The 26,580-nt window shown below is 60.7% G+C and overlaps 3 protein-coding genes across 13 annotated transcripts; 2 read left to right on the top strand and 1 right to left on the bottom strand.

Moving 5' to 3' along the window:
- The first annotated feature begins 659 nt into the window (after nt 1-659).
- On the top strand, nt 660-3,539 carry REX1BD (required for excision 1-B domain containing). Of its 8 annotated transcripts, none has more exons than XM_082456318.1 (5): nt 660-914; nt 1,009-1,091; nt 1,317-1,608; nt 2,593-2,669; nt 3,295-3,539. In XM_082456318.1, the coding sequence occupies exons 1-5, from the start codon at nt 813-815 to the stop codon at nt 3,311-3,313; spliced, it is 573 nt and encodes a 190-aa protein (XP_082312444.1). In that variant the 5' UTR covers nt 660-812; the 3' UTR covers nt 3,314-3,539. The 8 variants fall into 8 exon arrangements, 7 of the variants coding, with proteins under 7 accessions (XP_082312444.1, XP_082312443.1, XP_082312442.1 ...); XM_082456317.1 differs by having other exon boundaries at nt 660-902; nt 3,314-3,539; XR_014262038.1 differs by having other exon boundaries at nt 661-914; nt 2,593-2,742; nt 3,314-3,539.
- Nucleotides 3,540-3,807: 268 nt separating this feature from the next.
- Nucleotides 3,808-14,260, bottom strand: CRLF1 (cytokine receptor like factor 1). 2 transcript variants are annotated; one of them, XM_082456312.1, is made up of 9 exons: nt 14,009-14,260; nt 9,124-9,405; nt 8,658-8,787; nt 8,321-8,490; nt 7,153-7,310; nt 6,887-7,055; nt 4,789-4,976; nt 4,633-4,680; nt 3,808-4,133 (listed from the first exon to the last, which is right to left on the bottom strand). In XM_082456312.1, exons 1-9 carry the CDS (start codon nt 14,118-14,120, stop codon nt 4,113-4,115), a joined length of 1,278 nt encoding a protein of 425 aa, XP_082312438.1. In that variant the 5' UTR covers nt 14,121-14,260; the 3' UTR covers nt 3,808-4,112. The 2 variants fall into 2 exon arrangements, with proteins under 2 accessions (XP_082312438.1, XP_082312437.1); XM_082456311.1 differs by having other exon boundaries at nt 3,985-4,133; nt 4,633-4,675.
- Nucleotides 13,613-25,196, top strand: TMEM59L (transmembrane protein 59 like). 3 transcript variants are annotated; one of them, XM_082456314.1, is made up of 10 exons: nt 13,627-13,858; nt 14,860-14,972; nt 20,194-20,460; nt 21,373-21,532; nt 21,618-21,727; nt 22,962-23,027; nt 23,599-23,701; nt 24,007-24,124; nt 24,227-24,344; nt 24,587-25,196. In XM_082456314.1, exons 3-10 carry the CDS (start codon nt 20,299-20,301, stop codon nt 24,713-24,715), a joined length of 966 nt encoding a protein of 321 aa, XP_082312440.1. In that variant the 5' UTR covers nt 13,627-13,858; nt 14,860-14,972; nt 20,194-20,298; the 3' UTR covers nt 24,716-25,196. The 3 variants fall into 3 exon arrangements, with proteins under 3 accessions (XP_082312441.1, XP_082312440.1, XP_082312439.1); XM_082456313.1 differs by having other exon boundaries at nt 13,633-13,858; nt 22,875-23,027; XM_082456315.1 differs by lacking the exon at nt 24,007-24,124 and having other exon boundaries at nt 13,613-13,858; nt 22,875-23,027; nt 24,196-24,344.
- The last annotated feature ends 1,384 nt before the right edge of the window (nt 25,197-26,580 follow it).

A 26,580-nucleotide genomic window follows, 5' to 3' on the forward strand; every position in this document is an offset into this window, starting at 1 on the left:
GCTTCCTATAGGTGACAACCCAGGCCTAGACAGTGATGCCTGGGAACAGCTGAATGCCTGAGAACAGCTGAGACCTGGAGTGCCAGCTAAAGGCTGTCACTTCAGGCCTCAGTTGAGTTTCATTTTTGTCAGTTGCCCCCTCCTTCCTAAGGCCAGGCCACCACCATCTTTTTGGTCTACCCTGTGTCCACTCCTGGAGGAGGAAGCTTCCTGAAGCTCAAACTAGGCAGTGTATGTCCAGCTCCCAGGCCTTCTCTGTACTTAATAGGAACCCTCCCACCCCCCACCCCCAACCTCAGGCCTGCACCAGACTCCCACCTCAGGGCCTTTTGCACAGGCCCCCCTCTTCAGAGCAGTTCACACACAACCTGTGGGTGCCAGTGACTTGAATTCTCCAGTGTCAGAACCTGCGTTCAGATCCCACTGTTGTCACAACCTTGTGGCATTAGATGATGGCTATCACTTCTTGGATTCAATTTTCTTTACCTTAGTGGGGATGGGATGTGAGGAAGTGAAGTCGGGTTTTGACATAGCTGCATAGAAATAAGCCGAAGGACAGCCTTGCTGTATACAGAACCGTACATTTAAGGTCGAAAACGTTAAGGCAGGCGCCGGTCGGGAACAAGCACAGGGGTGGGGGTGGGTGGAGGGTGTCAGGCCTGAGAAGCCCCCAGTCTTCGCTTCCGATTCCTCCCCCGGGGTCTCCAGGTTAGCTGGCCGCCATAAGCTGGCTCCAGAGGCCTCCGGGCCTGCAGGGGGCGCCAGACGCAGCGGAGCAACCTGCTCCCGGGTGGGACCAGAGCTGCGCAGTCATGATCACCACTGAGGCCGCGGCAGAGTCCGCTGTCCCGGCGGTGCCCGGTGATTCGGGAGCCACTGGAGCCCCGGAGCGCGAGCAGCTGGTGTGGCCCTGGGTGAGCTCGAGCCCGAGCGGGAACAGGCGCGGGGCGGGGGGTGCAGGCTCGGGGGCGCCGGCTTCATACCCTAGCCGTGCCCCTCGCCCCGTAGAAAGATGCCGCGATACGGGCGCTGGTGCAGCGCATCCACCAGTTGCAGGCTGAGCGCGCGCAGGCCTTCCGCCGGCTGGAGGAGTAAGTGAGGGCGTAGGGGAGGGGAGGGGTCGCAATGTTCAGCCCCCAGTCCGCTCCGGGGATGGGCGTGCCTTGGGGGAGGAACTGGGTCCCCACGGGGCCGCGGTGTCAGAGGTGGGGCGGGATTTGCGGGGAGACCAGATCGCTCCCTTCCGCGTGCGCAGGGGTGGGCCCGTCTCGGGTTACCCTGCGGGAGTCAGAACGTTCTCAACACTCTGGGGTCTGGGGACACTTGGAGGGCTTTAAGGTGGTCGATGCGGGTGCAGGGCGTGAGAGCCGGGGCCGTAGCCTTAGGATCCCCGCCTGCCGCAGAGGCCACCGACAGTACCTGAGCAGCGGCCCGCCCTACGACTTTCCGCGCTACCGGAGCACAGTACACGAGGTGACCCAGGCCTTCGCCGCCGCCTCGCGGGAGGTGCTGGCGGTGGAGGCCGAGCTAGCCGGACCCCGAGCACAGCCGCTGCTCGCGAGCCACGTGCGCAGGCTGCAGCAGCTGGAGGAGACGCGCCTGGCCACGGTGAGGTCCCGCACCCCGGCCATGTATCCCCCTACTCCACGGCTTGTCTCTCGGGCCTTGGCCCACTGTGCACCCCTTGGGGGAGGGGCCAGATTCCGTCCCCTCGAACCCCGCCCCTGGCGCCCCAGCACCCCCTCTTCCTGCCCCACCTCAGTCATTCATTAAGAGTTCACTCGAGAGTCTCAGGGTTAGCCCCCTCCTGTCCGCCCGCATTTTTCATCCAGATCTTTAGTCCCAGGACACGCTCACTCTATCCCAGACCCCGCCCCTACAATGCTCCTACTCCCCCTGGCTTGTCCCAATGCCCCAGGCCAGGTACTCAACCCCCTGATGATTGGGGGCCTTGGATTTCCAGGCCAGGTCCCCTTCTGGGTACACCCTCGATCCCAGCCTAGGTTCTGGGCCTGTTCCTCGCGCTAGGGATCCAAGGCCCAGCCTACTCTGCCTCTACAGCCAATCCTGACCAAGATACACTACCATTCCCAGGCCAACTCCACGCGAAGCCACGCCCACATCACACTCTACGCTGGGATTCCCAGGCCACGCTGCTTTAGAGACCCAATCCCAGTCTAGGTTTTTGGCCTACTTCCACCCTGGGATTGTAACGCCCTGGCTGGTCCCTGAGACTCCGCCTACTTCACAACCCTCACAACCCACCCACCCCACCCCCGCCCCTGCCCACCTATCCCTGGCTGAGATTTCACCACTATTCCCCTTCCCCCCCACATGAGGCTATGCCCATGTTGCGCTCTGCACTGATTCTAGGGCCCGCCCACTCGGCCCCTCTCCTCAGGAGCCCCCGTAAACCTAATCCTAGATTCCTCCTGCGCTAAGTACCGCCCCTTGAGACTCCCGCCTGCTGTGGCCCCACCCTTCCTCTGCCTTTCCGGGTGCTTCAGTGTCTCTTCCTCCCTACTATGTGGGAGGGCAGGTGGTGGCCTCTGCCAGTTGTGGCATCCTCCTTGCTGCCTATTCCCCAACCAGGTGGCCCTGCTGCAGCTGATGGGGACACCAGAGCTGACTGGGCAGGACAGCCTGCAGATGCACCAGCTGAAGATGAAGTGAGCACCGCCTCCCAGTGGGCTGACCATGCTAGATTTGCACATGCACCCTTGGGCACCCACCCCCAGCCAGGTGCGCCCCAGGGCTGGCAAGGGCAGACTGTGCCAACCCCCTGGACCTGCACACTACCCTTAGGGTGTGCATGCCAGAATACTCACTTGGTGACTCCTAGATGTACTGCACACATTCCCCCAGCGCACAGGCTGTGCAGTTTCACACCAGACTCGCTGTGCATTCCCAGGACACAGCTGCGCACCTCATACACACCAATCCTGCTCACATGGCTCGACTCCGAGCTTGGACATGGTTGCCCAGGCCCCACCAGGCACACGCCTGCACATTCCTGCCTTTAGCCCCCCAAGCGCACACATGTGCACACCCACTAGACATGTGCCACAGTCACCCTGCACACCTTCCTGATGGCACACACCCACCCAAGATGGCCTTTTCTCTTGCCACTCGGGACCCGTGGGACCACCCATCCTCCCAGGCACCTAAATGGTCCTTCTGGCTGCTAGCGCTGCCTGGAGGTTTGGCAGCAGGCAGGAGGGCCCGGGGCTGGCTACAGCCCCTTCGGAGCTGCGCAGCGGCGGCTAATTCGCCCCATCTGGGTTTTATTTATAGTTCCCATCCACTCTTGTAGGGTAATTAAAACCATGGAAGCGATCAGTGAGGTTCTCCAGGATCTCAGGTTTGATGCAGAATCTGCCGAGTGATGGTGGCTCCCCAGGGACAAGCCAAAGGAGATGGGAAATGGGGCATATAGCGCTCTGCCCTGACTGCCAGCTGGCTGGGGTCACGCCCCACCGGACCACTTACCCTCTTCAAGTTCGCCTCACCTCTCATAATAAAGAACCTAAAGAACCTTTCGTCTGCAGCTGCTCCACTGTCTCTCTGTGCTGGGGTGGGATCCCACAAAGCCAGGGATGGCAGGTGCAAGATTCCCCGACTCCATGACTGTAAAAACTCTGGTGTTTTGAATCACACTCTCCAAGGAGTTTGGAACCAGATATTTCAGATCATGGAGAGAGTCAGAAATTCTGGGAGGTCAAGATTCCCATCCCAAAGGGTCATCAGGATTCCTCGTCAGCCCCCACCCTAGACCACTCTAGCCCCAAACTCACCTTCACAATCAGGGCACCTAAATAGTTTGTTTATTTAAAAAGACTCTTTGGAGTGGTCCTGGGTAGGGGGAGTAATGACCCTTCTTCACCCCCAGCCCTGGCAGGCGTTCTGGGAAGCTCAGCCCCCCTCACACACACTCCTCCCACTGGGGTGCACCTCACGTGGAGGCCAGAGCTGTCGTGGCCCTCGGAGCTCAGAGTGCTCGCCCCAGCTGCTGCCGAGAGGGCTGGGGCACCCTGAGGTGAGGGTACAGAGGTGGCCCCCAGTCTGGGGGTGGCCCCTGGGTCTCCATGCAGCAGGGAGGGCAGCCCCAGCCTCTAGAGCTTATCTGGCAGGACCTGCAGGCAGAGGGGAAGCCAGGCTTAGCAAGGAGCCTGGGAGGGGCCAGGACCACAGAGCAAATGAGGAGGCCCCAGTTCAGGTCCTGGTCCCACCACTTTCAGCTGGGTGACCTTGGGTAGGCTATTGCCCCTTTCTAGGCACCGGTTTTCCCATCTGAAAAGTAATATCTATCTATCCCATGGGGTGTCCTGCAGGTAATGTGCTTGGCACAGGGCCTGTATGCAGTAGGCGCTCATATGATGCTACCGGGCGGCTATGTGCATTCATCCCTGAGGACGACATTCCCCTCTGGACATTTTAAAGAGGTCTGGATGCTCTTACTAGACTAAGGGCTACAGGGGCAGGCACACAGTAGGTGTTACGTAAATGTTGATAAGAGATGGAGGAAGGGATTGCACCTCAGTAACTAGGGCTGAGGGTGGAGGGCCCGTGGCCTACGGCCACCAGGAGAGGCCCTTGTCTCCCTGCCTGCCCACCCACCTGGGCCCCCCTTACCTCTCGCCGCGCCCCGTCTGCCCGAGGACAGGATCCCCTCGTCCTGTGCTTGGAAGGAAGGAGGCAGTGTCTGAGAGCTGAGGACCTACCTCCCCAGCCCGTTTACCCCCCTGGCCCCACCCCTCCACCCCTCGCCCGGGGGTCCCTCCTTCCTACCTGGTTGCGGGTCTTATGTGACTTCTGCATCCAGGCTCGCCACTGGTCATAAAGGCGGAAGCTGAGGTTCGAGCAGTACGCGTGCTTCTTGAGCCAGCCCAGAAACTGCTTGAGCTCGCGCCGCACCGGCCCCGAGCTCGGCTCGCCGCCCCGCGGCTCGCACGCCCCGCCGCCCGGGCCCGGGCGCTCTAATGGGGGCGGAGAGGCAGCGTCAGGGCGCGCCCGGCAGAGGGCGCGCGCGGGCAGGAGAGGGATGTTCCCTTAGGGCACCTCCCTCCCTGTTTCTACGGGACCCGGTCCTCCCCACGGCCCAGCCCAGCACTGCAGCCCAGCTGCGCCCCCAAGGAGATAGGGGGCAGGGGAAGGAAGGGGCTCCTCCTCCACATCCCCTCTAGGAACCCGATTCCTGTGGCCTGAGCCAGGTGTGAGTGGAAGGGGGCGGGGGGAGGAGAGAGGCCAGGGCCAAAGGGATGAGAAGCAGACAGAGCAGGGGGCAGAGGAAGGAAGAGAGAGACGCTGATGAGAAAGAGCTGGAGAGAGAGAGACAGAGACTGAGCAATGGAGGCAAGGAGAGACAGATAGAGGGAGAGCGAAAGCAATGAGGGACAGCCAAAGAGATGCAGAGGGTCGAGAGATGGAGAGCCAGAGCAGGGAGGGACAGAGACACTGGGGGTGTAGGGACGCAGAAACCAAGAAAGGCAGAAAGATAGAAACAGGGAAAGAGAGTGAGTGACAGAGAGATGAAGGGAGACAGAGAATTCGAGGTCGCTCTGAGGGGGAGGGGCAAGCCCCCAGGACAGGCCTGAGAGTACAGCCCGTTGGTTGGGGAGTGGGCCAGGAGGGCCAGGTGGGAGGCCGGCCTGTCGGTCCAGTCGCTGGCCGCAGCCAGCCGTGAGCAGGCCGGCGGATAAGGACATCGGCCTCACGTCATAAATAACGCCGGGGACCCGCTGACAGGCCCTGGCACAGCCCCGGCCCCCACCACCCCTGCCGGCCTCCCCTGGCCTCCCCAGCCTCCCCAGCGGACACAGCCGCCTGCTGGCTCCCGTGCAAGAATCACAGGTGCTGGGCACGAGCAGGGGCCAAGGCTCAGGCCCCTCCCAGCTGTGCTAGTTCCCGCCCACCGCCGAACCTGGAGGGGCCCGGGATGGGGGCTGGGGGACTGGCTGGAGCCCTGCTCTGCCACTCCCTGACTCTGGGATCCTCTCTGGGCCTTGGTTTCCCCATCATCCCAGGAGCATGAGCCTGGACTTCAAGGGAACTGAGTTCAGATCCCTGTGTGACCTTGGGGCCTTGGTGTCCTCATCTCAGAAAAGGGGCCCTCCCTTAGGTGAAACCACTGGGGGAGCAGGGGATGGGAGTCTCAGTAACTATTACTTGCAAACCCTTGTGTGGCACCCACCATGAGAGCACTTTCCATGGGTTATCTCTCATCTAACCCTCACAATAGCCTGAGGGAGGCATGATTATCATCCCCACTTTCCAGATAGGGAAGCTGAGGCCAGACGTACCAAATAAGATTTCATACCATTTCACAAAGGAGAGAAGGGAGGTCCATGGGCTTAGATAAACCCCCGACCGCAGAGGGAATCAGACCCAGGCCCCTGATCATCCCATCCCGCTACCTTTAACAGAAGGGGAAATCAAAGCCGGTCATAGGGAGAGTTGGCAGCCCATCGTCTTAGAAGCAGGGGTCTCAAACTCACTTGCCCTTAGGGGCTGGGGAAGGGGTACATGTGGGTGAAACAGGCTAGGTGGGGATGGCACAACTGAAAGAGTAAGGGCCCTGACTTAAGGGGCAGCCTCTGCTGATGGGGGCTGTGGAGTAACTCTGGCTGTGTCCTACTACATTTTCTAGACAATTTTTCTAGGGAATCTAGGATATTTGTGTTAAAACTTATTGTTTTTAAAAGTCTGCCAGTAGGTCAAACGTTTTTTTTTTCCAAATGACAGGCCAAGAAAATAGATCCAAGGGCCACAATTGGCCCCCGGGGCCAAAAGTTTGCGACCTCTGCTCTCTTGAAGGAAACAAGGAAACAGAGGCCCAGACTGGTTTGGGGCTGGTCCCAGGACCACCCAGCCCTGTTGCGGTGCTCACCACTTCGGGGGGTGGAGGCAGCCGTGGGGTGGCTCCATTCGCTCCAGATCCCTGCCTTCTTGGAGCCATAGATGCCAAAGGGGTTGCAGCGCACTTGCACGAAGTAGACGGTGCCTGGCTTAAGGCCCGCCAGGCGGCAGGAGGTCTGGTTGCTCACATCGTCCACCACCTGGGCGGCAAGGGCAGGGTCAGAGGCGGGGGAAGCTTGGGGAGGGGAGGGGGGAGAGGAGGAGGGAGGAGCGGAACTGGGGGGTGGGTGCGGGCACCTTCCAATCCACGCTGTCCTCCACTCGGTAGCGGATCTGGTACTTGGCTTGGAAGAGGAAGTCCTTGAGGGCAGGCGGTGAAACCCAGCGCACGCTCAGCTGGTCCTCCAGGCCCCCTACGCGGCTCACGTGCACTTCTGGCGGGGGGTCGGTGGTCACTAGGGGGGCGGGGCGGGGCTTAGTCACCGGGCTCTCTTTGGACCTGGCTGGCCCCTGTCTGGGTCCAAATACCAGGGAACGTGGCTTAGATGGCACCTGCCTCCCTTCTCCCCTCTCCCCCCTTCCGGACGGGTGGATTACATTAGATAATATTCAGGAAACACTCAGCACCTAGAAGCACTCAATTAATGTTAGCTGTTATCACCATTATTATCTGTGACAGGAGAAACATAATCCTATCTTCAGGGAACTATGTAAAAAGCAGACACTGCCTGGATGATGATATTATTATTATTATGCCCAGGAGACCAGGGAGCCCTCAGGCTGCCAGACTCCTGGGAAGCTCCCCCGACCCCCCCAATGCCCACCTCCTGCTCCTTCCAACTTCACAAAGGTCCTCAATGTGACGGCTTTGCTTGGTGCAAAGGGACAACTGAGGCTTAGAACATGCCCACTGCAGCTTCAGGACTTAAGGAAGCAAAGTGGGAAGCAGGAGGAGGGAGTCACTGCAACACTTCTGAGGAACCTTCTGGGAGCCCTTTGGGCAGCAGGGAGGGCTGGCCTCTTCCCCTGAGGCCTTGGTGAGGGGCCGAAAGGGTTAAGGCACAGGCCTGCTTGGGGCTGAGAAACACCCTAATTAGATTAGGCCCAATTCTGCTCGCAGATCATCCATTTCCTGCCTCCCGCCTGCACGCCCCCCCAGCTACAGGCTGCTGCTTCCTGGGGCGCCTCCAGACCTGGGCGCCCCCTCCCAGCTCCCCGGGGGCCCCCCCTCAGCACACCTGGGCTGCCGAGGGGGAGGCAGCCAGGCCAGGTGTTCTCCACAGAGTAGGGGTATCCTGGCTGCTTCAGGGGGCTGGGGACGGATGGGTGGATGCCTAGCTCCTCCCCATTCCAACCAGCAGCGCAGACCTCAGCTGAGCTGCAGCGTGGCTGGGCTGGTGGGGGCTGAGGGGGAGGGGGTGGATCCCAGGTGGGCCAGGCTGGCCTTGCGGGGGGCAGGGCTCACCCACATCCAGGATGTCCAGTGTCAGCACATCAGAGCGGGCCGAGCCCAGCCGGTTGGTGGCCTCCACCCAGATCTCATAGGGTGTGAAGAGAGCCAGGTCCTTGGGGATGTGGCAAGAGTGAGGTCCCACCGTGTGGTATTCCTCACATGTGTTGTCCTGCCCATACCACCTGCAGGGACAGGAGGGGAGGAGGACATGTGAGGGTCCCTTTGGGCCCCCAAACCTCCCCCCAGCAGCCCCGGAGTGCAGCGAGGACACCAGAGCTCCGAGAGGGAAGGCTTGGCCAAGGCCACACAGCCAGGCTGGAACACATGTCACCCGAGGGCCACCACCAACCTCAGCTTGTACTTGAGGGAGTAGTTGGTGTGGAGGAAGGTTTCCCCGTGGGCCCCCGGCGTCCAGCGGCATGTCAGGTCCTTCATGTTCTTGGACCAGCAGCTGATGTTGAAGGGTTTCTCTGGGGGCACTGGGGAAGGGGGATGCAGGGGCTGAGGGTCTGGACCGGCCGTGGACAGGGGGAAGGGGGAGTTGCTGGCTGCCCGCTGGGGCCCCCACCTTGGAGCGGAAGGAGGATGGACAGAGCAGATGTTGGCAGGACCACCTGCATGGCTCTCTTGAGGATGGTTTTGGGGGGGTGGTGGTCTCCAGGCTCTCATTCCCACCCTAGCGGCCTGTACCTCTCAACTTATGCCAGTATACCCATTGTTCAGCCCCAGACCAGAGGACCCATGATTCATGCCCCTCTCCAGAGGGAGATGTTGCCCCCAAGAGCTACCCCTAGGTGTCCTGGGGGCCCACTTACGGCCAACATAGAGGCAGGAGCCGGCTAGGATGCTGCCGTCACGGGCGTGGCACACGAGGTTGTCCCCCGACTGCTGCCTGGATCCGTTGAGGTTGGCCAGGGCAAGGGCTAGAGTGGAGGCGTTGAGCATTCGGGACAGCTCAGGGGGCAGGCGGTGCCCGTTGAGGGTCCAGTAGAGGCCCTCGGCGGTGGCCCCTGGTGGGTCCCCGTGCACTGAGCACGTGGCCTGCAGGGAGGAGCCGATGAGGAGCGTGGGGTCCTGGGGACTGATCACAGCCGTGTCTGGGGTCAGAGAGGAGCACCTGTCAGGCCTGGGATGGAGCTGCCCTGAGCATCCCCCACCATCCTAGGTCCTCCAAGACTCACAGTAGTCCTGCAAAGGAGCTTTATATGATTGTCCCCATTTTACAGAGAAAGAAACTGAGGCTCTATTAGGTCAAGTGACAAACCCAAGGTTGGTGGCAAAGCCAAGATTCAGCCCCAGGACTGTCTGATTCCACAACTCAGGTCCTTCCAAACCACTTCCTCACTGACTTGCTCAGGGCTTTCTGAGTGGTTACAAACCTCACTCAGATCCAAGTACCTCTTGCTTTGCACCTACTTCTGACAACCACTACACTCTGCTTTTTTTTTTTTTCCATTTCATTTTATTTTTGACAATTAGAAATAACAGATTGTGTGTTTTCTCTTCTACCCCCAGAACCGCACACATATGTCTCTGTGGGGAGGAAGGCACTTCTAAAAAGGGGTGCCCTGACCCCTACTAGAGTCCTGCTCATTTTATGGATGAAAAAAAACAAGGCTCTGAGAGATCGAGTCCTTTGCCTAAGGTCACCAAATAGAAGGGCACACTATTTAAACCTATATTTGTCAGTCTCTGCGCTGCCACAGGAATTGAAAGTGACTGTGGCAAGCTCTAGGCTCCCCACCTCATCCAAAGGGACTTGCCGTCATCATGCTTTCCCTCGATTCAGTTTTCCTAATCTGCAAAATGGGAACAAGAAAACTCACGGTCCTCAGGGCCATTGGGAATATCAGATGGGAAGTGACTTCCTAAACTGGGTTGTGTGTGAATTGGGTGCTGGGCACAGGAGCCTCTGGGATGCCGTGCTTGATGCCTTTCCTCCTGCCTTCCACTGGAGAAGCCTTCTAGTCCAAAGATTAGAACTTAAGAGAGACCTGTTTTTATCCAAGGGGAAACCAAGGCACAGAAGAGGGGGAGGGGATGCACAGTTCAAGCCCCTGATGCCCCTCTGAGTCTCAGTCTCCCCACCTGGGAAGTGGGCATCATGGTATCAGCCACATGAGACTGTTTGAGAAGAGTGAAAATATTGTCTTAAGGACAACTCTGTGGGATCTTTAAGCCAGGCTGAGCTGGGTTCGAATGCCCCCAGCTCTCTCAGGAGGTTAACCCAGTTCTTTTACTTCTCTGAGACTTTGGGAAGGGGCCTCTCCCTCCACCAAAAGTGGTAGTGAGGACTCATTCACTCATTTGTTCATTCATTCATTCAAGGAGCACCTACAGTGTGCCAGGACCTGAGGGCACAATGGTGACCAAGATACCCAAAATTCATGCCCTTTTGGGCCTTGAATCCAAGGGAGCAGTAGGAAAAAGCACAAATAAATGTCTAGGAGAACAAGTAAGGGAAAAAATAAAGCACGAATCAGTGGTGGCAGCTAAATGGCCCAAGAGGCCTGTCTGGGGAGGTGGCATTTGAGCTGAGATGTGAATAAAGTGAAAGAAGTAGCCATGAAAATATACAGAAGAGAGTGCCCAGGCAGGGCGAGCAGCAAGTGCAAAGATACTGGGGGGCAGGGGTGGTAGGAAATGAGGTCTGGGAGGTTAGCAGGGGGCCAGACCTGCAGGGAGGAGTTATTCCAGGATTCAGAGCAAGGGAGGAACTTATATTTTAAAAGGATCACTGGGCAGCTGTAAGAAGGGACTGCAGCGGGGCAGAGAGGCAGGGGAAGCCCAGCTTCCCTGGCAGCCAAGGACAGGGTGATCCTGGTTCCCCTGGGAGGCCCCTAAATGCCAGCGGCTGCCCTGTGCTGGCTCTCACTGCCCCAAATGGGCGAGGTGGGGTGGACACAGTTCCCGGGGCCAGCCCTGACGATTTTCCGGGGCAAACTTGGCTTGAGGGCCATGTCTTGCTGGAGCCTGGGATCGCAGTTGCGTTTGGGGCTTGGCCCAGGGCTCGCCGGAGGTCTCAGCGTCCGTGCGAAGGAGCCGGCTGAGCCGGCCAGAGCCGAGGAGGCGGGGGCGGCTGGGGGGCGGGGGGCCAGGGGGCCGCCCCGGAGGTCCCAGGCAGCCAGCCGCCCGCTAATTCGGAATTCCTTCAGCATGAACTCGGGCGTGCCAGCGTCTCTGCCCCGGCCCACCCACCGCTTCCTGCCTGGGCCCCCCCAGCAGGGTGGGAGGCACGGCCAGGCCTGCCCGGACCCCAGGACCATTCTCAAATCTCCAGGGGTGGGTCACGGCCCTCCTGTCTCCCACTCACCCCCACGGCCAGGCCAGGAAAGGGGCTCTCAGGAGGGTCCTGGCTGGCTGTGGCACTGCCCCTCTGCCACACCCGCCTGGCCTGGGCTGGTGTGGCCTGCCTGCCAGCAGCTGCAGCTGCCCTCCCAGGGCTGGGCGGGGGACAGGGCAAGAGGGCAAGGCCAGGCGGGCCTGGACAGGCCAGTCCCCCACCTCAAGCTCCAGCAGGAAAGGTCACAGGGAGGCCTTCTCCTCCTGGGATGTGGGTGCCCATCTCGGCTGGGGCACCTGGGCAATTGGCTTCCCCTCCCCTGTTCTCAGTTTCCTCCTCCGTAAAATGGGAGGAAAATACGTTCTACCTGCTGGGGAGATGAATGCGATGAGCTCACCATGTCCAGAGGGCCAAGCACACTGCAGTGCCTAGGAACTGTTGGGATTAGGGCCCCTCCCAGCTCTGGGGTCCCGGCTGGCTGGTGCACTCCCTCCAGGCCTCCCCAAACAATGGGCCAAGGCATTTGGGACCAGGATGCACACATTCCAGCCCAGGCAAAGCAGCTGGGGACAGCCCACCGAGGTTGGGAGGGCCCTTGGCCTGGTTTGGGGGGCTTCCTAGAAGCCTCCCTTAAGCAGATCCCTGGGCTAGGCTTTTGGACAGTCCCCCTCCCCTGCTCCCTGCCTCCCCGCCTTTCCCGCAGAGCTGGGGCCTTTAAAAGTTTTTTCTCTCCCCCTTCCCAATCTGGAGCCACTGCCGATATTAAAAAGGAACACCATGTGTTTTAAAAGGGAAAAGTGTGAGATTCTCTGCAAGCAAGGCAGGAGGGTGGTCTCCACCCGGGGTCCCCATCTCCTGTCCTGCTGGTACCTGCAGACACTTTACGACCCACCCGCCTGTTGGTCAGGTGCTAAGACACACCACACCGTAAGTAGAAACATATTGCTGAGGTGTGAGAATCTTTAATTTCTTCCCCCTTAAAGGAAAAAACACACGCACAACAATCCTTCCACCACCACCACCTTTGCCTGCTGCTCTGCTGGCTGGGAAACAAAGCCTGCCACTAAAGGTGGCATTCACAGGTGCTGCCCACTGCCTGGCAGAGCTGTCAGGAACCCCAGGAGGGCCTGGGGCAGCCCCTCACCTGCCCAGGAGCCTTGGGCATGTTAGGCTTTCAGCAAGTGCCTCCAGGACACCGGACCCTGCTCTTTCTGGAAGAGCACCGCAGGGAGCCTGCAAACAGCTCTGTGCAGTGTAGGTCCACCTGGGGTGCAGTGTTTGCCCACCCGGGTCGACTTGTGTGTCTGGATGGGGTGCGTGGAGTGACTGCGAACATCCGAACATCCAGGGCAGGTTGTGCCTGCGTGTGTGCCCTGTGTTGCCTCTCCCTCGGAAAGAGTGTGACCATGAATGTGTGTGTGTCAGGGATGGAATGTGTGTGTGCGCCCCGATGGTGTGCGAATGTGCATCTGGGATGCAGTGTGCGCACATCTGAGGGCGAGGGTGACGGGCCACAAGCCAGTGTGAGTCTTTGTGTGTCTCTGGGTGTGTCCCAGAGCGGGTCTGGATGTGGAGACCGTGTCCTGGCGGGGGTGTGCATTGGGTGGGGGACCGGAGAGTGCCGGAGGCCAGGCGCTCCCAGCAGGGTGGGGGTCTCGGCCTGCGGGGGCTGTGGGCTCCCGGTGGCTGCTCCCCCCCAACGGCTGGGCCTGCGGTGCCCGGACTCGCTGGGTCCCGCTCCCTCTCACTCTCACCCACTATCTCACAAAGATTTCTCTCTCTAGAGTCTCCTAGCCCGGCGCAGCGTGGCCGGGAACAGTTCTGAGCGCCGCCAGTGGCGAGGACTCCGCGGACCCCCGCGCGCGGGGTCCCGCCGGGGGAGGGCGGCGGCGCCGGCCCGCGGAGAGGCGCGTCCCCGGGGACCCCGGGCCGCGAGCCAGGCGGCCAGATCGGCCCCCTCCCGCCCCGCCTTCCTCACGGGGCTCATCCCTCCACCCGGGGGGGCCCCGCTCAGGGCCGGCACCCAGCGCGCCTACCGCGTGCGCCCCCGCCCAAGAGCGGTGACCCGCGGTCTCCGCGTCTCCGAAGCCAGCAGACGCTGTCGCGTGCGCCCACCGCGTCCTGGAGTGCAGAGTGTCCCAGGCCGCGGCCCCTCGACCCCCCGGGGCCGAGTCGGGCGTCCTCCACAGGACAGCCCAGGTAAAAAGGCCTGGGCAGCGGAAGCCGGACCCTTGGGCCAGGGGACTTCGGCGCTGTGCGCCCCACAGGTGAGGACGCCCCGAGGGCCGCGCCGGGGGCGCCTTCCTTTGTTCCCGGGCCGTCCAGGTGGCGCCCGCGCCCCCTCCCCCCGCGGCTGCCCCCGGGGCGCACGCTCTCGGCCCAGGCGGGAAAAGCGGAGCACGGCGCCGGCTACTCACCGGCTCCTGATCCCGCTTGCGGCGCCCCGAGGACGCAGAGCAGCAGTAGGGGCAGCAGCGGCGGCGGCCGCCGCGCGGATTGGGCGGCGGGGCCCGGGCGGCCGGCGGGCATGGGGCCGGCGCTGCCTGGGGCGCGCGGCGGGCGGCGGCTGCAGCGGCGGCGGCGAGGGACTCGGGGCGCAGGCGGGGCGCGGGCCAAGTAGCCCGCACGTCGCTGGGCGCGGGCGCGGAGGCCAGAGCAAGTCTGAGCAACCGAATTGACAAGGCGCTAATGCGCCGCTGGCCCCGCCCGGCCCCGCCCCCGGCCCGGCCCCCGGGGGGGGGCGAGCGGCGGGCCCCGCACCGGCCTCCCAGCCGCCCGCCAGCCCGCGGGCACCGCGGGCCCCACCCGTCCGGCCTCCGCCCCGCCGCGCACCGCACGCGCCCTTTCCCGCGGCCCCAAACCCCCAACTCTACCCTTACCGACCTGGGACCTCCCTTTCCAACCCCGCCAGCTCCAGGCTCCCTACCCCCAATCTGGGACCTGGAGCCCCCAGTCGGGTTTCCATACCCTCGCCCACTTCCCTGCACCCTGCTCTCAGCCATGTGCCCCTTCGGCGTCCCCTGAGGCCCCCAGCCCTCGCCCGCTCCTCCCCCCCATCCTCTGTCTCGGCCCCCACCCGAACTCTGGCCCCGCCCCCCCCCCACTGAGCGGTCCCTGAGCCCCGCCTGCTCCCATCTCCAGCCCCCCTTCCTCCCCAGGGGCCTAAAAGTCGCCCTCCCTCCCGCCCCACGCCATCGGCGCGCGGGTCCCACCGGTTTTGGCCCAGCGCTCCCCCTCCCACTTCATCCCGCCTCTTCTGGTCCTCCAGCGCGCGAAGCCTCGGCCCCAGGCTTTGCTGGAGGGAAGACGGAGAAAAAGCTGCAAGGCACAGCGTCCCTGGACCTTACCCTGGCTCAGCTGTCCCCCTCGAGCGGGACCGAGGTGAGGTTCTTTGGGGGCACCCGGGGGCCTCAGTAGGGAGTTCCCGCGTGGGCAGGCGGGGAGAAATGGGCCCCCGTGGGAAAGGGGACGGGGGCTTGCGCGGGTCCCGTGTGCGGGGCAGAACAGAATCCCAGGAGGAGAGCGGTAAGGAGGCTCCCCCCGACTCGCTGACACCCCCCCACGGAAAAATCCGCTCAGCGGCCCGCGGGTGGGGTGCGCCACGCAGTGAGTAATCACTCGGGCGGCCGCCGCCCGCCGACTCCAGGTAACGCCGGCTGCCCCGAGCGACGCATAGCTTGTCTTCCTTTTTTTGCGTAGGGATCCTTCTCCGTGTTATTGTTTTTTGGCCACTGCTTGGGTTTCGGGACCCCTCCCGGCCCGGGCGCCTCACCCCCCTCCTCTTGGTCCCCACCCGATTTGGGCGCCCACGATAAAAGGGCTCTAGACCTCCAAGGCCCCGGTGGAGGGGGAGCCTGAAATGAGAGTTCCGGGGCCGCCTTCAGCCCAGCTGTTAGAGTCGCAGCCCTGCCCCCAGCCGCGTGCCCTCAGAGGGGAAGGGCTCTAACTCCCCTTTCCAGAGGTTCCCTTAGAGACCTGGACCCTCCCTCTTGGTCCCTAACCAGCCAAGGGGGTAAAAGTGTCTGAGGAGGACTCAGGAGTTCCCATCTCGTTTGCTCACGGCTGCCCTCCACTCCTGCTACTTGGGTCCCCAACTCAGACCTCAGACTGTCAGAAAAGAGGATTAAAGGATGGAGTCCGGGGTGCGCCCCTCTAGTCCCCCATTCTGGACTCTGGATGGGTTTGTGAAGGAGAGAGTAAAGCCCTGGCATGCTGCACTGTCGTTTACTGGGGCACACCAGGCCTCTCTGCCTCAGTTTCCTCCTCAGCACAGTGGGTGACTCCTAGCCAGCCTAAGGGTTTCTGTGGGAAGTTGCAATGTAGCAGAAGGCTCCACGGTCTAAACACTTAGCATAGTGTCTGGCACAGGGGGCACATTCTTTTGGAGCATCAGTTTGTCACCTCTGAAAAATGGGGCCATAGTCCCACCTGCCAGGTGGTCCAGAGAGTTAAGTGGAGGTGGCAGTTCTTGGATGGAACTGTGTTTCCAGGATTTATGCCACCCCTCCCCCACAACCTCTGTCCTGCAACGTTTGACTCCCTCCTGGAGGACTTCAGGCTTCTGGAGCAAAATCTTGATTATTTCCTCCCTAGTCTCTGCTCCTCCCCAGTCATTCCCCAGTCTCGGGCAAAGGCTCCCCCATCCACCCAGATGCTCGGGCCAGAGACCTGGAGGTGCGCGTGACAACTCTCTCCTTTGCTCATCCCCTACGTCCAATCCATCAGCAAATCCTGTTGGCTGATTCCAAAACACATCCCCATTCTGAGATTCGGACCCCTTTCCTCCACCCCATCCGGCTCCAGGCCCCACCATCTCCGTCTGGGATGCCGCCCAGCCTCCTCCTAGGCTTCCTGGGTAAATCCTCTTGCCCTCGTCTGTACAGCAGGCAGAAGGAGCTTTTAAAAGAAGCAAAGCAGGTCTTTTTTGCCCTGCCACCCTCTCCCCCCTCCTTTTCTCCTCTCTTCTCATCCTCCTTCTTCCTCTCCCTCACTCCACTCCAGCTGCTGCAGCCCCGTTTCTCCCAAACACATAGGCTTGTTTATTATCACGGGGTCTTTGTACATTTGCTTTTCCCCCTGCAGGGATGCAGTTCCCCCAAATCTTCCCCCAGTTAGCACCTTCTCTTCCATCATGTCACAGGTCAAGTATTCTCAGAGGGGTCCCCCAACCTTCCCAGGCACCCTCCATCCCCTTCCTCCTTTTAAATTATCTTTGTAACACAGTTCTTCGAACATCATCTTTCTCTTGAGACATTTTCTTTAGACTGTGAGCACACTGAGAGCCATTAGGACCCCATGCTGGGCCCAGTGAGGGCCACAGGAGAAGAACTCAGTGAACATTTGCAAAATGAAAGGATGGAGAATTCTCGGTCCCTCAGAGTAGCAAGAAAATTCAGTCCCAGTGAATCATGCTGTCTGGGGTCCCAGCCAGGCCCTGGACTTGCGGTGTGAGCTAACCTGGTAGCCACCCCTCTCTGGTCCTTACCTGTAGAAGCGTATGGGTTGTTCACCCAGCCCCTCCTTGGAGCATGCCCTCTGCCCTCTGGGTGACCTTAACCTCAAACCTTTGACTTTAAGGAAAGTGATTTGGCCTCTAGGTGCACCCTTCCCTGCCCTTGGTTCTCCAGGTGGCTTAACCCCTTCCTCATCAGTCCCACCACCTCTTTGTGCAGGAAGGGGAACGAGCGTTGATGGAACTTCGGGCAAATATTGACCCAAGTCCTTGAAGGTGGCTGGGAATGTACTGAGGTGGCAGATGGAGGGAGGGCCCCACATAGGGGAGGGGCTCCTCAGTCTTTGCACCTAAGGATTACCTTGGGGGAGACCCTCCAGCCCAGCTCCCTGCATAATTCCAGGGCACTGAGGGGGCCCCAGGGAGAGGCAGTGGTAACAGCCCCTTCAGGGTCCCATTGGGATTGAGGAGGGCACAGAGCTGCCTCTCCCATGTTGAGACCCCTCAGTATGGGATTAGCTGCCTTGTGTTCCAGGCCAGTGTGCCCAGGAAGCAGGGACAGTGAGGGTCTCGCCTGGACGTGGGCTTGGGACAGCAGAACCTAGGTTCAGGACATGTGTGCAGGAGAAGGCGGGGCTTTATCATTTCCACCCTGGAGGTTCAGCCTGGGGAGCTGGGTTGCCTGGGTCCCAAGCTTTGTGCAGTCTATGCTTAAAAAATCCAGACCCCATAGGCATTGGAGGTGAGATCTCAGGAGTGAAGAGCTAGCTGCCTGTGTCTAGGTCAGGGCCAGTGTTTACCGGGCCTCGGAGGCCTGGGTTCCCTGCCTCTCCGCACGCTGGAGAACCTCGGACGTCTGGGTTCCAGGAGGCGCCAGCTATGTTGGGGGTGACAGTTGTGCCCCTTCCCCTCCCCCCACCCACTGTCTGCAAGCCGCCGGCGCCAGGGAGCCGTGCCCGCTCCCCAGGCTGTACCCGGCTTGGGGGTGGGGGTCAGCGAGGTCGTGGCGAGGGCGGCAAGGGATAAAGGGCGCTTGTCCGATGCCCGCCCTGACCTCGGCCGCCGCTTCCCGGACGCCCGGCCGGCCTCTGATTCACGCCCAGGCCGGCCGCAGCGCCCTCCTCCCCGCCCCCCACCCCGCCTGCCGCCCCGGGGGGTAGGAAGTGGGGGGGGGCGAGGGGCGGCGCCGAGTCAACTTTCCCTCTTAAGCCCCGAAGGAATGTCGGCGGATTTCCTGAAACCCGACCCCGGCCGCCCGCCGGCCCGCCTGCCCCTCACCTGGACCTGCTCCCTCGGGAACGGCAGGAGGGGCGCGGGGGCTCACCTGGGGGGCCGGGGTCAAGTCCTCCTTCCGCTCCCGCCCCAGGCGGCCTCTTGCAGCGGAAAAGGGGGTGAGTGGGAGGCAATCAAATCCTCTCACTCCTCTCCAGCGACCTAGACCAGCGTCCCAACTCCTCCAGCCTCAGTTTCCCCTTCCGCTTTTAAAAAGGCGCGGGTATCCTTCCTTCCTGTTGTGGTTTAAGAGGCGCCTCTTAAGCCCGATTCCCCTGACTCCCCACCTCCTAGTCTTGGCAGGGGTCTGCCCACCTCTCTTGGCTTCTCTCGCTTGTCACCTGGGCCGACCCCCTTTGCCACCCTGATCCTCAATTTCCTCAGCTGTAAATTGGACAACGCTGCCAGTTCTTCCTTATAGGTTGTTACAAGAAAATACTTGGGAAGTGTTTTGTTTGGAATGAATGAAGAACAGTAATTGTGGAAGGCTTCAGCGCGCTGGGCTCTGGAATTGACATGTGTGGGCTTGAATCCTGGCTCTGCGGAGGGGTCCTGGGGACTAGGTTTCCCACCTGTGAAACGGCGGACAGTATTGGTCATAGCCAATGGTTGTTTCCCAAGGCGCAGGCCTGGCGCGCGGTAGGTTAGATGCGGGGTTCCCTGGCTCTCGCGCAAACCGCAGGCTGGAGGCCCTAGCCGCAGGGTCGCGGCAGCCTAGCCCGGGAGGGGCGGGGCGGGGGAGGGGCCGCGCGGGGATCCAGATGTTCAGGGTCCGCCAGGCACAGCCGCGCCTGATTAAGCCATGTGGGGGCTGGCCGAGGCGCGGAGATGAAAGCGCGGCGGCCGGCCGGGGGAGGGGGCGTGCCAGCCATCACCCCCCCCCCAGTCCCCTCCTCCTCGGCCGGAACCTACGGCGCCCTCTGACCCGCCGACCCCGAGTGGCTGCCGCCCTGTCTGCTGAGGCAGAGGGTGGATGGAAGATGCGCAGGCGGCAGACACCTGCGCGGGGCACGCCAGAAAGAGGGAGGGTGTCATTTTTGCAAGGTCTCAGGCTTAGAGGGGAGCCCCCACTCCCATGCCTGCCGGAGAGGAAGCTAGGGAGACCTCCTAACCCAAGATTCATGGGGCTACACTCTTGTCACCTTGCAGTGCGATGGAAGTCAGAAGTGTTCCTGTTTGTCCCAAGTTTTCCCACGAGAATTAGAAATTTTAGCAGCACCCCATCACCCCTATCAGCATCTGTGCCCCCTCCCTCTCAGCCCCAGGCCGCGGGGCCCCTAGTCTGGGGGAGCAGGGACCAGATCCCCCAGGTTTGTAGATCAGGGCTGGGCCAGAGGGAGGAGAGGCTGGGGGAGCCCTGGAGGGTCTGGGAGGGCTTCCTAAAGGAGGCAAACTGTGCACACGTTACCGGATCTCTGACTTGGGTACCAAAGTAGATGATGACACAGACCTTCAGAAGGCCTTCTCTAACACAGCTCTGCGACACTCACGACCCTCCATCTCCACTCTCTGGCTGGGTTCCAGCCACGACCACCGCCCTCCTACTTCCTTTTCCAGCAAGCTCATCCCCTCCTCAGGGCCCTCGCTGTTCCTTCGGCCTCCTCGCGTGGCCAGCTCCAACGTTGCCTATCCGGCAGGCCTTCCTTGATTCCCTGGCGAATAGATCTCTCCCCCATCCTATCACCCTATTTGTTTCCTTTTGGCCCCTAGCGATGGCTGAGATCCCTCGTGCGTGGATGCTAGGGAGGTGTCATGGACCCCCGAGATGGGACAGACGGCAGGGGCCACGATCCACCTGCCTCGCCCTGCCCGCACACTGACGGTGCCGCAGCGCCGCTCCCCCGCCCGTTCTCCGCATCCCCCACCCCCCCTTCCCAGACTGCCTCGCTCGGGTGACGTCAGCTACCCGGTCCCCGCCGCCGCCGCATCCTCCGCGCCTGCCAGGAGCCGGCGTCCCCCGCGCTCCTTGCGCCCGGCCTGGCCATGGCTTCGGTCGCCCTGATGCCGCTCCTGTTGCTGCTGCTGCAGCCTCCGCCCGCCACCCCCGCACCGCCTGCCCGCGACCCCTTCGCCCTGCAGCTCGGGGACACGCAGAGCTGCCAGCTGCGGTGCCGAGACCGCTACCCTAATCCGCAGCCCGCTCAGGTAAAGCGCATGCGGCGCCAGCGGGAGGACCAGAGATCTCTCCAATGGGGGATGGGTTGAGGATGCGATTCCCCCCCATTCGGAGCGGGAGGCAAGGGTTCCTCGGAGGGGGAAGGGGTCAGGGAAGGGGGTTCGCCAATGGGGGTGGGTCCCTCTGGTGGGGGAAGGGCTGGCGTTCCTTCGATGGTGGTGAGCGCAGGGGTCGGGGGTCCCTCCGGTGAGGATGGGGATGTCCCTTCCGCAGGGGAGGGGCCGTGGGGTCCCTCTGACGGGGGAGGGTTTAAGGATGCGTGTCCTTCCGATGAATTCGGTGTTGCGGGAGTCTCTCCAAGCCTGAGGCAGGGAGGAGGCTGGGGCTCCTGACGCTACCTAGAGGGTTCTGGCTCCACACTGCTGCGCCAGGACCCTTGGGGCGCCCAACTCCCACTTTCCTCAGGCCTGACAGTCCCCTTCTCCTACCCCTCTACCCTAGCAGCTTCCACATCCTCCTCCCTCCCCCTCCGAGCTACCAGCCCCCATTCCTATCCTCATGCCCCCCGCAGTCGGATCCCAATTTTCCCAGGCCTGAAGGGTGACAAAACCTCTGAGCCCCCCCTCCTTCTTCAGGCCTGAGAATCCCTCCTCCCTGGAGCCTTGGGGGGGACCATTTCCCTCCATCTTCCCCAGTTTTCCAGCCATTACCCAAACCCAGCAACCTCCATTGTTTATTCTCTTTCTCAAGCCCCCTCTCCCTCTCTCCTCCTCAGAGCCAAGAGCCCCTGCGAATATGCTTAGCCTCCTCCCCAACCTCATCCCAATCCCCTTAGAAGATCTGGGGGGGGGATCAAATCTTCTACCTCCTCACATGAGGGCTTCCAGCGCTGCCCTCCTCCTGCCCCTCCCCTGGCCTGAGCCCCACGTCTTTGCTTCCAGGAGGAGCTGGAGGAGGACGCCACTGAGTCCCGGAAAGCGAATGCGTATAATAGGGCTGTCCTGATCAGTGCTTGCGAGCGAGGCTGCCGCCTCTTCTCCATCTGCCGATTCGTGGCCAGGAGTTCCAAGCCCAATGCCACACAGGCTGAGTGTGAAGCAGGTAAGGGCTGGATGGGTGGGCCAGGGTGGGGAGAGGTGGCCTGGGAAGGGCTGTCCCCCCAGTCACCCTCTCCTGCCTCTTGCAGCCTGTGTGGAGGCCTATGTGAAGGAGACGGAGCAGCAGGCCTGCAGCGAGGGCTGCTGGAGCCAGAATCCAGAGCCGGAGCCCGAGCCCGAGCCTGAGCTGGAGCAGAAGGTGGGCGACCTCCCACCTGTGGCCCCACGCCTCCCCCCTCCTCTACCCCCCAAATCTGCACTCATATCCAGCATCTCTGAGGCTCTCCATTCCATTCGGGGCCTACTGGGTGTCCTTGATTAAGCCATTTCACATCTCAAGACTCACTTGTCATCTCTGTGACATGGGAAGTACTCCCCCTCCCCGCCCCCGCTGCCGCCAAAACAGCCACCATTTACATTATTTAGCAAGCATTTGTCCTGGTCCAGGCCTGACCTCAGCCTGTCCTAAATTCCTTGGGCCACCCGGAGGCACCTGAGACAGTGTCATCCTGATTTCATGCCCACAGAGCAACTGGCCAAGGTCACACAGGGCTGTGCAGAGGTGGGATTTAAAGCCAGTGCCACTAGGGCTTGTGACCACCCCTCACCTCCCTCATCTTAAGTGCCACAAGAGCTGACTACTGAGCACCTACATACCAGCTACTGGTCTAAGCACTCTCCTTGTGATGAACAAGTGGCCACTCTCATCTGGGGTGGCTCAGAACGGAGGTGCAGGGAGGAGCAGCCTCCGAAGCACACATGTAGTACCCCTCTCCCCACTCCAGGGAGACATAGTAACTGCTCACCTATCATAGTCTGTGAGAGAGCCTAGAAAATGCTGCATCAGGGGAAACTGAGGCACAGGAAATCCTTCATCACAGCCAGAAACCCATGGGCTGGGATTCCCCAGAAAGCCCTTTCTCTCTTCACTCGTGTTCCTCCACCCTTTCCAGGCTTTCACTGTTCATAAAAGCACAGTGCACTATCATTTCTTCCTATTCTGAGTTCTCTCCTGATGCTGTCAAAATAAGAACAATGATGGTGACATTTTTAATAATAGCAGCTACTACATATTAGGCACTTGTACCATTGTCTGGTTGAAATCTCATAGCAACCCCACGAGGGAAGAGAATCATCCCCATTTCAGGGCTCGGAGAGGGCAATCCACTTTCCCAAGGGCACACAGACAGCCAAATGCAGTGCTGAGGTCTGTGTTCATTGTATGAAGCCCTGTTGCCTCAAACCACTTAGTGAATTTTGATCACAATGAATTCTCCCAGCTCCCCTCCCATTGGTTAATGCCCTACATTGGTGACATTTCTGTGCCTTGGGCCTCCCCTTGGCAGAGAAAAGTCCTGGAAGCTCCAAGTGGGGCCCTCTCGCTCCTGGACTTGTTTTCCACCCTCTGCAATGACCTTGTCAACTCGGCGCAGGGCTTCGTCTCCTCCACCTGGACATACTACCTGCAGACTGACAATGGGAAGGTGGTGGTGTTCCAGGTGAGGGCTCTGGCAGGGGCCGCACTAGAGTAGTGGTTGGGTGGTCAGGGTAAGAAGGTGGGATGAGTTGGTTCTTGGCTCATGGGATGCAAAGTCCACAGGAAACAAGCTTCAGGCACAGCTGGATCCAGGGGTTCAGTGTCTCACTCCACCGCTGGACTCTGCTGTCCTTTTTGGTGGCTTCATTCTCAGGCAAGCACATCCCTCCTCACAGCAGGGTGGCTGCCTGAGGGTCTAGATGACAACCTCTCTGAGGTTTTAACTAAGCTGATTGGCCCTGGTTGAGTCATGTGATAACTTCTCAGCCAATCCCTGTGATTCTATTGGTATGCCCTGGATCACATCCCTACTTCAGGAGCAAGACAAATCAGGGCCCCACATTAGCAGGGAACAACATCCCTGGTATCACAGCCCACAGCTCCATAGAGGGTGTCCTCTCTGTCCCCAGTGGAACTAGGTGCCAGCTGGGCTTGGGACAATGTAACCTACAGGGGGCACAGAGAGGTGCCTCCTAGGGCCAAGATGGTGCCTTTCTAAAAGGCTTCTCTGTGCTGTATCGTTCCTGGCCCAGACCCAGCCTGTGGTAGAGAGCCTGGGGCACGAGGGGGCCCGTCTGCAGCGAGTGGAAGTGACCTGGCGGGGATCCCACCCTGAGGCCTTGGAGGTGCATGTTGGTAAGGTCCAAGCCTAGACCAGTGTTCCTTCCACAGGTGGCTCCACTGCCACAGGGGGTTCTCCTGACAAATGAACCCTTGAGGATTGGGATTTCCATCTCTCAACTCCTGGGGTTTCTTGGTCCATCTCCCAGGGTTCCATGGTTCATCTCCCAGGGGTCCGTGGTCCATCTTTCAGGGTTCTGATTTATTCCAGGACCCAATGCCCCGTTGCCCCAGGTCCTGGCCTCCTTTCTGTTCTCCATGGCTGCTGTCGCCTCTTGGCGAAGGCCTGGAGGCTGCTGAGAGGTGACCTATTCTCTCAGACCCTGTAGGCCCCTTGGACAAGGTAAGGAAGGCCAAGATTCGAGTCAAGACCAGCAGTAAGGCCAAGGTGGAGTCCGATGAGCTGCAGGACAACGACTTCCTCAGTTGCATGTCCCGGTGGGTGGCAGAACCCTGGGGATGGCGGAGGGGGGTGGGGCCAGAGGGGAGTGACTATCTGGCCCAACCAGGGCCACTGAGAGTGCCTGCCGGGTGGGGCAGGCGCTCCGGGCTTCCTCGCTGGATCCTGGCCTGCTGCCTCTTTCTTTCTGTGCTGGTGATGCTGTGGCTGAGCTGTTCCACCCTGGTGACCGCACCCGGCCAGCACCTCAAGTTCCAGGTGGGCGGGGCCCACAGGCAGGGTGGGAGGAGAACTGCTCCCTCGTCTGGATAGGGCTGCCCCCTCTCCCATGGAGGCAGGGACACCTGACTTGCTGCGTGACATTAGGCAAGTTTCTTCACTCCCTTATGAAATGGGGGAAACAACTCCCACCCTTAGTAGGGGCGACTTCAGATCAGGGGTGGGAAGGACTTCCCAGGTTGGGGACTCATAGCCCTCGCTCCCTCTTCCTCCCCCTGCAGCCCCTGTCTCTGGAGCAACACAAGGGCTTTATGGTAGAGCCAGACTGGCCCCTGTACCCTCCCCCGTCGCACGCCTTTGCAGACAACCCCCCGCCCTACAAGCTGAAGCTGGACCTGACCAAGCTGTAGGCCTCCATTGCCAAGTTCAGGAGCTCCTTGGGTCTCACTTGCCCGTTGCCTAGAGGTCCGGGTCAGGGTGGGACGGTCCTTGGGCTCCTCCTCTCCCCAGATTCTTCTTCTCTCCCCAGTCCTGCCCCTCCCCCCCTCCCCCCCATCCTGGGGTTGCCATGCCCCTGCTGGGGGGCGGGATCTGACCTTGGTTCCTCCACACCTCCCTTCCCCAGAGCGTGTTACTTTTGTCTTCTATCGTGTAGCTTCTTGAGTATTTCAACCCCAGTTCTGTGCTGCCTTCCTCCTTTCTCACCTCTCTGGGGGGTTGAGGCCACACGGGAGCTGCTTTGTTCTAGGGCTTCCCCCTTTCTCCCCACCCCACCACCGGCGATGTAGCCTCGTGAGAGGAGGCCCCCCCAAGAGAGGAGGTGGTGGGTAGCTCCATGCTGGGAGTTGCAGCATGGGGGTAGGGAGGAATAAACCATGTATATAAAACCCATCTTGGACTGAGCCTGCTTCTGTTGGTCTTTCCACCTGCCTCCTGGGGAGTGGTCTGAGCGTGGCCATGACCCCTGCCCACCAGGCCCTTTCTGAGATGGGGGAGGGGAACTTCGGGAACTCCCCGTGGCTTGAGTGGTGAGAACCAGCTGACACCTGGAAGGACAGCCCCTCTGCTACCCAGCGCACATCACATTCCTAACTAGGGGTGACTCTGGATAAGCGGCTTGTGCCACCTGCCTGGCCCAGGTGGGTCAGTGCCCCTTCCTGGGCCTCCACGTGGCTCCTGTGAAATGGACAGGTCACATCTTGAAGAGGACATTTGTTAGTTTTGTCGCCACCTGGCTTCCACCCGCCTTTCTTTTGGGGATGGAGCTCTGCCCCGTTGGGGGCAGTCTCAGGGTCCTGTCCACAGGTTCTCTCCCCTTCCTTACCCAAGAGGTCCAGACTTGGTATTCTTTCCTGCACTTGGCATTCAAGAGGAGTCTTGTAGGACAGGAACAGCCCACCCTGATGAGGCCACAGCCATGACACTCCATCCTTCCTGTCCATTCTGCAGACTCCCCAAGATCCTCCCAATATATCTTTTGGTTAAGTAGGCTAGAGTTTTCTGTTGCTGGCAACCAGAGATTCTTGGCTGGTGGGGGCCGCATCTCCTGGGAAGAGTTTGGGATGAGGGACATGGTGGTCAATGTGGCAGAAGTTTCCAAGGGCTGATGGAGTCCTGTGGGTGATGGGTGAGTGGTTGGGGGAAGGTGAGTTAGAGAGAGCTGAGTGGGGCTGATTATCTGCCCCGCCACCCTTCACCCCGCCCTGTGTCCCGGGAGGTTGATTCACTTGGGCCCTCAGCCTCTGCTAGAGTCAGCCGGGGGGGCCACCAGCAGGAGGTGGAGGGAAGGAGGAGTGAGAAGTCGGGGGTTTCTCTCCCTGTTTCCCTCCCTGCATCCTCCAACCCAATGCCACAACTCCACCAAGTGAGCCTTAAGCCTGGGCGTGTTAACAGGTCCCCACTGTTGCCCATCCTGTGTGCTGCACCACCCCATGTCAGTTACCCAACCCTGCTGCACCTTTGTAAATATCCCCTTTATTACTGCTCTCCTGAATCCTCCATTCTGACTGGCTCCTGCTTGCTGCCAGGACCCTGCCTGATATCAAGAGCATCAGGATTCAACATAAAGGCAATTTAGGCCCCTGAGTACATTTCTGGGCCCAGTGTGGGGTTTCAGAGCAGCCCTGGGAACGTCACCAGGAACTAAGACCTGGGCAGAGGTGAGAAGTGATGGCAGGCCAGCGCTGCCCAGTAGAACATTCTGTGATGAGGGAAATGTTCTGTCTGCGCCACCCCCAGCCACATGGTGTTGCAGAGCCCTGGCTAGTGCGACTCA

This window comes from Balaenoptera physalus (assembly GCF_965194825.1).
Source record: "Balaenoptera physalus genome assembly, chromosome: 3".
In the NCBI taxonomy this organism is placed as follows: Eukaryota; Metazoa; Chordata; class Mammalia; order Artiodactyla; family Balaenopteridae; genus Balaenoptera; species Balaenoptera physalus.

Bases quoted from the DNA above. Each gene is read 5' to 3' on its own strand.
- REX1BD (XM_082456316.1), top strand. From the start codon at position 813: ATGATCACCACTGAGGCCGCGGCAGAGTCCGCTGTCCCGGCGGTGCCC. The intron at 915-1,008 runs GTGAGCTCGAGC...CTCGCCCCGTAG, and splicing joins AGCAGCTGGTGTGGCCCTGG to AAAGATGCCGCGATACGGGC. The intron at 1,092-1,316 runs GTAAGTGAGGGC...CTCTGGGGTCTG, and splicing joins GCCTTCCGCCGGCTGGAGGA to GGGACACTTGGAGGGCTTTA.
- CRLF1 (XM_082456312.1), bottom strand. From the start codon at position 14,120: ATGCCCGCCGGCCGCCCGGGCCCCGCCGCCCAATCCGCGCGGCGGCCG. The intron at 9,406-14,008 runs GTGAGTAGCCGG...CTCTGACCCCAG, and splicing joins GCAAGCGGGATCAGGAGCCG to ACACGGCTGTGATCAGTCCC. The intron at 4,681-4,788 runs GTAGGAAGGAGG...CTTCCTTCCAAG, and splicing joins CACATAAGACCCGCAACCAG to CACAGGACGAGGGGATCCTG.
- TMEM59L (XM_082456313.1), top strand. From the start codon at position 20,299: ATGGCTTCGGTCGCCCTGATGCCGCTCCTGTTGCTGCTGCTGCAGCCT. The intron at 21,533-21,617 runs GTAAGGGCTGGA...TGCCTCTTGCAG, and splicing joins ACAGGCTGAGTGTGAAGCAG to CCTGTGTGGAGGCCTATGTG. The intron at 23,702-24,006 runs GTAAGGTCCAAG...CTATTCTCTCAG, and splicing joins GGCCTTGGAGGTGCATGTTG to ACCCTGTAGGCCCCTTGGAC.